The 10,450-nt window shown below is 38.9% G+C and overlaps 1 protein-coding gene across 3 annotated transcripts in view; it reads left to right on the plus strand.

Moving 5' to 3' along the window:
- Nucleotides 1-5,919, plus strand: part of TBC1D23 (TBC1 domain family member 23) — a 68,039-nt gene extending 62,120 nt beyond the window's left edge. For all 3 annotated transcript variants that reach the window (XM_003943537.3, XM_003943536.3, XM_074403545.1), the window contains 3 exons: nt 119-254; nt 1,504-1,698; nt 4,281-5,919. In XM_003943537.3, the coding sequence (XP_003943586.1) occupies nt 119-254; nt 1,504-1,698; nt 4,281-4,362 (413 nt within the window). In that variant the 3' untranslated portion in view covers nt 4,363-5,919. The remainder of the gene's footprint in view (nt 1-118; nt 255-1,503; nt 1,699-4,280) is intronic.
- The last annotated feature ends 4,531 nt before the right edge of the window (nt 5,920-10,450 follow it).

Here is a 10,450-nt window from a genome sequence, read left to right on the forward strand (position 1 = left end):
CCTGTTTGTTTTTCAATCCGTATGTTCAAAATACTACTGAAACTTTTTTAGACTGTTAAGGAATGTATCATTTTAAAAGTTGGCAATATCCGTGTTTAACACTTTATATTTTTTGTAGATGAAATTGACAGTTCCTCAATGTCAGATGATGATAGAAAAGAGGTTGTAAACATTCAGACTTGGATAAACAAGCCAGATGTCAAACATCATTTTCCTTGTAAAGAAGTAAAAGAAAGTGGACACATGTTTCCCAGGTACTTTTTAAAATGTCTTTGTCAGAAGTGAAAGTGAATATGGGGAAATTAATAATATAAAGCTAAACTACAGAAGAACCTTTATCCTAGTACAATCAGATATAATTTCCTTCTGGCTACTTGTACTATAGGTCCTGAATTTTAACAGCATATCTTATCTTTTTATTTTGAAAAATCTTAGACAGAAATGTTGAAGGAATAGTACATTGAACACCCTTATATTCTTAGATTTATCAACCGTGACCACTTTTTAATACCACCCCATTTCATATGTATATATGAACATATATGCATACAGATACATGGGTATGTATACTTTTGTCAAACCTTTCAAAAGAAGCCTGCAAATGTGACACTTCACCCTAAATGCTTCGGCATAAACCTCCCAAGTATGTGAGTATTCTCCTGCACAACTCAGATGCTGTTACCCCACCTAAAAATTTTTGTAAATTAACATCATTTAACATGCAGATTGTGCCCCAAATTTTCAGTGTCCCCAAAGTATCTTTTGTAGTGTGCTTTTCTTTCTGATCCGTGATCCGGTTCACGGTTCACACACTGCATTGTCTGTTACATGTCTTTAGTCGCACCCTGCGCACATCAGAACTGATTCCGCCACCCCGTTGCTTCCCTTTTCTCTTCACGATGAATGAATCCTTTGAGTCCAGGTCAGTCGTCCTGCAGACTGTTTCACTTTCTGGACTTGTCTGATAATTATATTGTATTACTATACATAAAAAATGTGAGAGTATTATTGTATTAAAAAGAACCTGAGATATAGGGGTTGGGGGGTTGTTAATAATACTGTGCTCATTTTGCCTTCAGGATCCAGTTACAGAATATTACAAAATATATAGGGAAGTCCAACAATTGCCTAGTGATCTTGGATATTAGATATAGGCTATGGTGCCTTGAATGAGAATGGTTTATGAATATTGATAATACTGTTAGAAATCTGAAAAGTAATATATGCCATTTCAATAAAAAGGGTATTATTGTAATGATTTCTATGTTGTATGGAATTATTATATAACTTTTAAATTATTTCAGAATTATCTGTTAATAAAATATTAATTTTACCATTAAAAGCCTTTATTATGTAGCCTACTTGTTTATAGATTAACCTCTTTATGTCTTTTATCTCAAATAATTTCATATAGAGTTGAACATTTTAATAACGGGGTGATTGAAACAACAGCTGTTTTCAATTAAAAATTTTTTTTCTTTGAATGCTCTTTTTTCTCTCAAGTCATCTACTGGTTACTGCAACACATATGTACTGTTTAAGGGAGATTGTTTCACGGAAAGGATTGGCTTATATACAGTCTCGGCAAGCACTGAATTCTGTAGTTAAAATCACATCCAAAAAAAAACATCCTGAACTCATTACCTTCAAGTATGGAAATAGCAGTGCTTCAGGAATAGAAATCTTGGCAATCGAAAGGTAAGATTTTTCTTAGGATGATATTTATCTGAATTATTGCAGTTCACTATAAAGCACAGTTTGTTTCTGTTTTGGGGAATGGATGGTGGAATAGGATAGCTGAACCACTTTGAGTGTTTATTATCTCTGTCTCCCCAGTCTTCTATGTGGCTTAGCCATTAGTACAAGATTCGAGTAAGTGCCATGGCTAATTTCATGAACTTTCTGACACAAGGATCCTTATGATTAATCTACAGCAGTGCTGCACTAATTGCTGGCTTGCAATGAAATAAGAAACCTGTCTTAGAATATGTCAGTATTTTTATTTTCCTTCATAGGAAAATTATTGTTTTGACAAACTGTCAATGAACTAAGCAGTGTACTGGGTGATACAGACAATTTAAAGCCCAGTACAAGCCACCCTTTATCTCATTTTGGGTCATGAACAGTTCACAGACTAGCCCAAGGGCTGTGGACCACACAGATATTGACACTAAACCATTTTTTAATCTGTAGATAAAAATATGAAGCCCAGAGGGGTTGAATGACTTTCCAGATCCTGACCCTTAGTTTGTGACAGAACTGAGTATAGCCTTCCTGACTCCCGATCTGTGTTTTGTTTCGCCTTGCCCCAGTTAAAGTTCTCCTCCTGAGGTTTAGGATTACACTTCTTATTCACAGGAGTGCTTGAATAAATAGTAAGATTAAGGTAATTTCGGAGCACTTTTAAATAATCAACTTCAGTTGGAAGGGGAAATTATTCAACTTCTTCGTCTTGTACTGACAGTTCGGTAGCAATCATGAATCTATACTGTTTTATGTGCTTCATTATAAGAAAATAATACCTACTTTGTAAATGATCACTTTCTTGCTTTATGTAAGAATAAATATTTACATAGTGAATGTGTTCAAATAATAAAAATATAAAGAATATGTCATTCTAATTCCAGTCTGTTAACACATTGGTGAATATCTTCTCAGATTTTTTAAATATATATGTTATTCCTGTATTAAAAACTAGATAAATGTGATACAGGCTTGCTTTTGTGTTCTAATTTTTTTAGAAAACTTAGTATAGTTTGAATATATTTACATTTTAATAAATGTAAATTCTTTTTAATGGTAGATAATCCTTCTGGTTATAAGGATTTCTCAGGAGATTGATTTAACAAGTCTCACGATGATTGGTATTTAGATTGTTTCATGTGTTTTCACTATTAATCTTTTAGTGGGCCTTTAAAAAAATGTATATTTACATAGTTGTCCGATTAGCCTTCTCAGGATAAATTCCTGCAGGTAGATTCAATGGGTCAGAGGTATACACAATTTAATGTCTACTTATAAATTAATCCTAACCAAAGAACATTTGAATTATGAGTCTTTCATATATAGTAATAGTTCAGAGTTATGTTTTAAACGTTTTCCCATAAATTTTGCTAAATAAATTGAAGTTTCTTATATATAGATCAACATTTGTTTTTTAATTCAGAGTTTTAGAAGATAGTGTTAATAGTGGAATATGAAGTAACTAGATTCTCCTCCCCTTCTTCAATGATATTTATGGTTCTCTATACTGCCTTGCATATGTAACACTTATAGATTATTTATACAGTGGAATTGTTAGGTTTTACAGAAAATGCTTTTTTTTAAAAAAAAAAAAAACAACACATTTTTATTCTCCAGGAAAAGAAAATGGACATTTAATTTATGTTGTTGATTTTTTTTTTTTTTTTTTTTTTGAGACATAGTCTTGCTCTGTTGCTCGGGCTGGAGTGCAGTGGTGTAATCTCGGCTCACTGCAACCTCCACATCTCAGATTGGAGAGATTCTCCTGCCTCAGCCTCCTGAGTAGCTAGGATTACAGGTGCCCACATGCCCAGCTAATTTTTGTATTTTTAGTAGAGACGGGGTTTCACCATGTTGGTCAGGCTGGTCTCGAACTCTTGATCTCAAGTGATCCACCCGCTTCGGTCTTCCAAAGCACTGGGATTACAGGCATGAGCCACTGCGCCCGGCCTCAATCTATGGTGTTGATATCTTGTAATAATTACCACATTTTGTCTTTTAAAAATATTTCAGATCCTGTAACATCATTTTATTATGTGCATAACCCTCTGTAAAATTTCGATAACTATACCTATTTTTTATATAGGAAGCTGTTTTAGTGAACTTAAATTACTTGCTTAAGTCTAAACTATTAAGTGTTGGAATTGTCATTGTCTTTGGAATTAAATACCAACAAATCGTTTGTGATTTTGTAGCTAATTAAGGTTACATCTATATTGGGGAGTGGAATATTATATTTTTTACCTTCTGTTTTATCATCTAGTTATGTATATTTAATAATGGTTCAAATAATTTTAGCTTTACACTATATGAAAAATCACATTGCCTTTATATTTAGACTTCCCGTCTTTTGGAATAAGCTATGGGAGTACATAGGAGGCATCTCTGCTGGCTTTGTGGATTAGGGAAAGCTTCCCATTGGAGGTGATATATCAGCTGAGTCTTGAAGGGAAAGCACTGTATTAATATATACATATGCAAATATATATATACACATTTATTTATTTATTTATTTATTTATTTTTTCCTTCCCTTAGGTATTTGATTCCAAATGCAGGAGATGCTACTAAAGCCATAAAACAGCAGATCATGAAAGTTTTGGATGCTTTGGAAAGTTAATATGAAACAGAATTATTTAAAAATAAGACAACCAAGAGGAGAAACATGGAGATATACTTCCTGACTGAATACTAACTGGAGACCTTTCATTTGCTCATGGGCTGCTTGCAGGTCTAAGAAAGTGTAAATTATTATAATCAATCTGTGGACAGTAAACTTTTTAGAAATTTTTCTTTTGCATTTTCAGTTTTATAAAATGATGTATTATAAAGTCAGTGATTAAATTACTGACCCTGTGCCCTATGGACTAAGTAAGGGTGCAGAATGCAGTTCTGTTTTGAAGAGCTGTTTTAAGGGAACGTGCATCACTTTTGGATTCAAAAACAACTGTACACATAACATGTTTGCAGTGTCTTCACTGAAAATTAGAATTAGTTGAAGAGACTTCCTTAATTGCTACATTGTTTTACCCACTGAGCAATATCAAAAACTAAAGACATAGGTTAATAATTTGCTCACTGTTTATTCTTCTAAAAAAGAGTGAAATCTTTTTAATGGAATGGAATCAAGATGATTCCTGCCAACTCAAAATATAGTACAGCTAGTAAAATGTTGAAACATCAGTTTCTAAATCATCTTTGCTCCATTAGCTAATTATTTGGACACTAAATGCTTCAAACATATGAAACTTCATCCTAATGATTTCTGAAGAGCAGTTAAAAGCATTAAAATAGGTAGGCATGTTAAGATTAAAATTAACATTTTGGGGACAGAATTGTGTCTGTAAAGATGTCATTGGTTTTTACTACAAGTCGATTATTTGATTTCTACTTTATAACAAGTGTTTGTTAAGGCACACTGATTTATCCTCATTGAGGATTATGGTCTGTGACCACACTACTATCCACCTGCATAAATGCCAAATAATCAAAGATCAGAGAGCTTATAAAGTACCATTGTTTTTGTCATCATTTTCTAAATTTTTCTCTTCTTTTGGTTTTGTCTTCTCATTGAAGATCCAGTGGTTTGAAGTTATTTTTACTGTGTTAATGTACTGAAAATGGCTCTGCTGTATGTTGCAGCATTCTCCATTTAATTTATAATGGTTCATATTAGACACATTTCTAAGAGAAATCCAGGAACACATTTGGGGCTATGGAATGGTATTTTGTAAGTCTCTTTGGAAAGTAGGAAATACTCACAGCCTGCCGTGTCCAAAAATGTCATGGATTATTTCTAAGGGGTTGATAGGAGAAATATTTAGATGTACCCTTTTAACAGCCAGACATTTTGATTTACTTATAGAAATCAAGTGAATAGAAGACAACGTAATTCAGGAAATTTTATTCTAATATCTAATAAAAACAGTTTGAGTGGTTGAAGACATCTGCATGAAATTGTACCTCGGTGCATTACTTGATATAACTCTCCCATAAAACTGTTGTATTGCATTTTTTCCCTCTTGGCACTCCGTTAGAAATGTACTGAATTCTCATTTTTCACCCATTTCAGCCATGGGACTTTTTTCATGATATTAATGTAAAGATGTTTGTGTTACTGTTTATAAATTACAATTGTAAATAAATTAATACAGTTTGCTCAAAACTTTGTTCTTAAGGACAATGTCTCTCTTTCCTTCTTTTTCCCTATTTGTAAATCTCTTAAGGCCACAAAATGAGAGAATCGAAGGCTATTCTTGAAGTAGAATTTAAGTGCTCACATTTCAGGATTATAAGTATTTCTTTTCATCTAGATGTGGAGGCGTAAAGTAGTCGTTTAAACTAGTTTTAAGCAAATGACACTACATTTTACATGTAGTAAATTGCCTACGACCGTGAGCTACACAGTTAAAGGATTATTTATGACTATTAAGTGAAAATAAATTTCATGGAATGTTCTAGGCACCTGTGTAGCTCCTCCACTCTTCACTGGCCCAGTGACCACAGAATCTACAAGAAACTCAAATTAGCAAGAAAAAAACAATCACATCAGAAAGTGCACTAAGGTTATGAATAAACAGTTCCCAGAAGGTATACAAACGGCCAACAAACATGAAAAACTATTCAGCGTCACTAATGATTAGGGAGATGCAAATAAAAACCACAATGTGATGCCATCTTACTCCTCCAAGAATGGCCATAGTAAACAATAGTAGATCCTGGCGTGAATGCTGTGAAGAGGGAATGCTTGTACAGTGCTGGTGGGAAGGTAAACTAGGACAAGCACTATGGAAAACAGTGTGGAGATTCCTTACAGAACTAAAAGTAGAACTACCGTTTGATCCAGCAATCCCGCTACTGGGTATCTACCCAGAGGAAAAGACGAAAAATACTTCATCTTTTTAATGATGAAAACAATACTTGCACACGCATGTTTATAGCAGCACAATTTGTAATTCCAAAATTGTGGAACCAACCGAAGTGCCCATCAATCAACAAGTGGAGAAAGAAACCTTTTCCAAGCACAGTCTCTGACTCCCATAGCCTTGTTTTTTGTTATAATGCCAGGTGTGTTAGGCCTTGGGGGCAGGCCTCAGGAAACAGAATCTCTTTGGCCTTTTCCTGCTCTCCTTTCACCTGCCCCAAGGCAGGACTCTAATCTTGGTGATTGTGGGTCTTAAAACTCTCCTGAGAGCTCCTGCCCTATCCCTTGGAGGAAGGAATGCTGATATCATAAAGTTCCCATAAAAGCCCAAGAGGGACTGGGTTTGGAGAGTTCCTGGATAGCTGACCACGTGGAGGTTCTGGAGGGTGGTGTGCCTAGGAAGGCATGGAAGCTTCGTGCCCCTCCTCCCATACATCGCCCCACACATCTCTTCATCTGTAGCCTTTGCAACATCCATCATGATAAACCAGGAAATACGTTTTCCTGACTTCTGTGAGCTGCTCCAGCAGATTATTCATACCCAAAGAGGGGGTCGTGGCAATCCCAACTTGAAAGTGGGGTCAGAAGTCCTGGAGTCCAAGACACATGACTGGTTCTTGGTGTGTCTTGCTCAGGTAGATAGTGTTGGAATTGAATTGAAGGATACCCAGCTGGTGTCCTCTGCTTGGTGACAGAAAGGAACCCCCTCACCATTTGGTCACAGGATTCTTGTGTTGATGACTGTTGCGGCGGTGATGTAACAGCAGAATAAAAACACGAAGTTTTCCTGGAACACATATCCACCTCACCCACCAAAACTGAGCTCATGTTCCCCCAGGCTCACCTCATACTATGAAGCGGCAGCTGGAGGAATGCTGATGGAAAGGAGAGACCAGTTAGCAGGTGCCTGTTGCAGTCTCCCCAAGGTGAGGAAGGCCTACCTGTGGATGGTGGTGGTGGGAACCGAAAGGAGGAATTGAGGACATCTCATGAGAGTAAGAAGAGCCCTGTCCCTACCAGAGGCGGAGGATGAAAGACCTGAAAGCCATTGAAGTGACTTAGATTTTCTTGGAGGGTTGGAAAGCAGGGAGAAGTAGAAAACTGGGCATAAATTGTGGTCCCTTTTTAAGTGCTGGGTGGAGAGGCTTCTTTGGAAGCAATACATTTAGTTTCACATAATTGACTTTGAACTGATGTTAAGACAGGTAAGTAGAGATGGTGGCAGCTGGAAATGTTGAAATAGCTCTCTGGAGTAAAAATAAAAATTCTCACTAGTACCAGCCTGGAAACGGTCATTAAGGTTGTGTGAGACATGGGTAGAAAAGAGAATAGAGACTGAAAAGGCACACAGATTTGTAGCTGGGCTTTCAAGATCCATTTAGCCTGGTAGGTTTTTTTTGTTTTTTTTTTTTTTTTTGTAGAGATGGAGTGTCTCCATGTTGGTCAGGCTGGTCTCGAACTCCTGACCTCAGATGATCCGCCCACTTTGGCCTCCCAGAGTGCTGGGATTACAGGGATGAGCCACCACGCCTGGCAGGCCCTTTTTTTCTTTGCCTATTTTCATATGTCAGATGAAGGGAACATGGGAACGAAGGCAGAGCTGCTGCAAAGAAGGGCGAGTGAGCGGAGTGGTGGCAGGGAGGGCTTGCCTCTAAATCCCTTTCCATATCGGTGAGAAAAAGGTCCTAAGGGTGAGGTGATTTGCCCTAGGTGTTAACATCCAGTCAGTGGCAGAGCCAGAACCAGAACCAGAACCAGAACCAGAACCAGAACCGAGCGACTAGCTTTTCCATTATGCCCAGAAAGTTCTAAAGAAAGGTTTAAAAGACGCACTTTCACGTAGCTTTTCCTTCTTCAGGAACACTCCTAGCACCCAAGTTAGCAGTTTCCCCGCGTGTGACAGAGGGACACAGTACCCCTATGGGTCTCAGACGGCCTTCTCCTGGTCCTGCTTCCTTCATGGCTCCTTCCCCGGCCCCACAGGCCCTCCTTCTGCAGGCGCCTTTCACGTCCGCTTGTGTGTTGTCATGCAAACTCAGAGCTTCCTCTTAGTTAAAACTGCTGATGATTCCTAAGTCAATTTCCGGCCATACAGCTTCTGAGCTGGAGGCTTTGGTCCAGTTGCCTACTGGGCTTCTGCACCTGGGTGCCATGGCTCACGCCTGTAATACCAACACTATGGGAGGCCAGGGTGGGAGGATCACTTGAGCCCATGAGTTTGAGACCAGCCTGGGCAACATTGCAACTCCATTTCTAAAAAAATGAAACAATTTGCATTTTGAACAAGAACTTCAAATAATATTTCCAGTCCGGTTTAGGACCACTTTTAGATACAATGCTATGCCAATAAACTTGGAAATCCAGATGATTCTTTTTTACAGGTTGTAAGCGACCAAAGGTTGACCCTGAAGCCTTCTAGGTTAATAAGCATAACAGAAACTGATAGGTTTTTGTTGTTGTTGTTGTTGTTTGAGACGGAGTTTCGCTCTTGTTACCCAGGCTGGAGCGCAATGACGCGATCTCGGCTCACCGCAACCTCCGCCTCCTGGGTTCAAGCAATTCTCCTGCCTCAGCCTCCCGAGTAGCTGGGATTACAGGCACGCACCACCATGCCCAGCTAATTTTTTTTTTGTATTTTTAGTTGAGACGGGGTTTCACCGTTTTGACCAGGATGGTCTCGATCTCTTGACCTCGTGATCCACCCGCCTCGGCCTCCCAAAGTGCTGGGATTATAGGCGTGAGCCACCGCGCGCGGCCTAGAAATGGAAAGGTTTTTAAAGATCTTCCCGCTACAAAGCCAAGTCCCGATAGTCTCTTAAGCTGCAGAAAGCTCCTAACTGCTACATATTTTCCTCCAACTTTTTGTTACAAAAGCTTAAAAATCTAGTACCATGAACAGCTGTGTGCCCCTCTAACATTATTAAATGTTAAATTTAATCATTAACATTTCTGCCATATTTGCTTTTATCTGTATGTATTTTCTTTTTCCTGACAAGTTTCAAGCCAAACATTCCGACAGTTCATCCCTCATCATTTTCTAAGAGTGAAGACAGACACTGGCACAATCACAATACTATAGCACACGAAATAATTTATGAAAGCATCCAATATCTCATTCACATTTAAATATCCTTAATTGCCCCCAAAATGTTTTCATAGTGCTCTTTTACAAACCAGGATCTGTTTCAGTGTAATCTAAACTATTCTGGCGCATTCCAAAAGGTGGTAAGCTTTGGATTTTTGTTCCACAAATCTGACAAGGCACAAAAACACAAAACACAAAAATTAAAACGCAATCTAGTAAATAAAAAGGCAGAAATCTTAAGTCTGTTAGGCTGGGCGCAACAGGTCACGCCTACAGTCCCAGCCCTTTGGGAGGCTAAGAGGGTCGCTTGAGCTCAGGTGTTTGAGACCAGCCTGGGCAGCACAGCAGGAACCTATCTCTACTAAAAGTAAAAAACTTAAAAAAGAACGAACTAGCCGGGCGCGGTGGCGCGTGCCTGTAGTCCCCGCTCCTCGGGAGGCGGAGGTGCGAGGATCGCCGGAGCCCGGGAGAGCCAGGCCGCAGGGAGCCGAGGCTGCTGCACTGCACTGCGGGCTGCGTGGATGAGCGCGTCCCTGTCTCACACCAACAGATCCCGAAGGAGTATCCGCAGAGACGACAGCGCGCTCGAGGGCGGACTTGCGGAGGGCATCCTTCCCGCGGGCCTGGCAGCCTTGTAGCCAGACCCCACCGACGTCTCGCGCGCCTACACCGACCAGGTCGTGCCGCCCCCGCCACCGC

Source organism: Saimiri boliviensis, chromosome 8 (assembly GCF_048565385.1).
Source record: "Saimiri boliviensis isolate mSaiBol1 chromosome 8, mSaiBol1.pri, whole genome shotgun sequence".
Lineage (NCBI taxonomy): Eukaryota > Metazoa > Chordata > Mammalia > Primates > Cebidae > Saimiri > Saimiri boliviensis.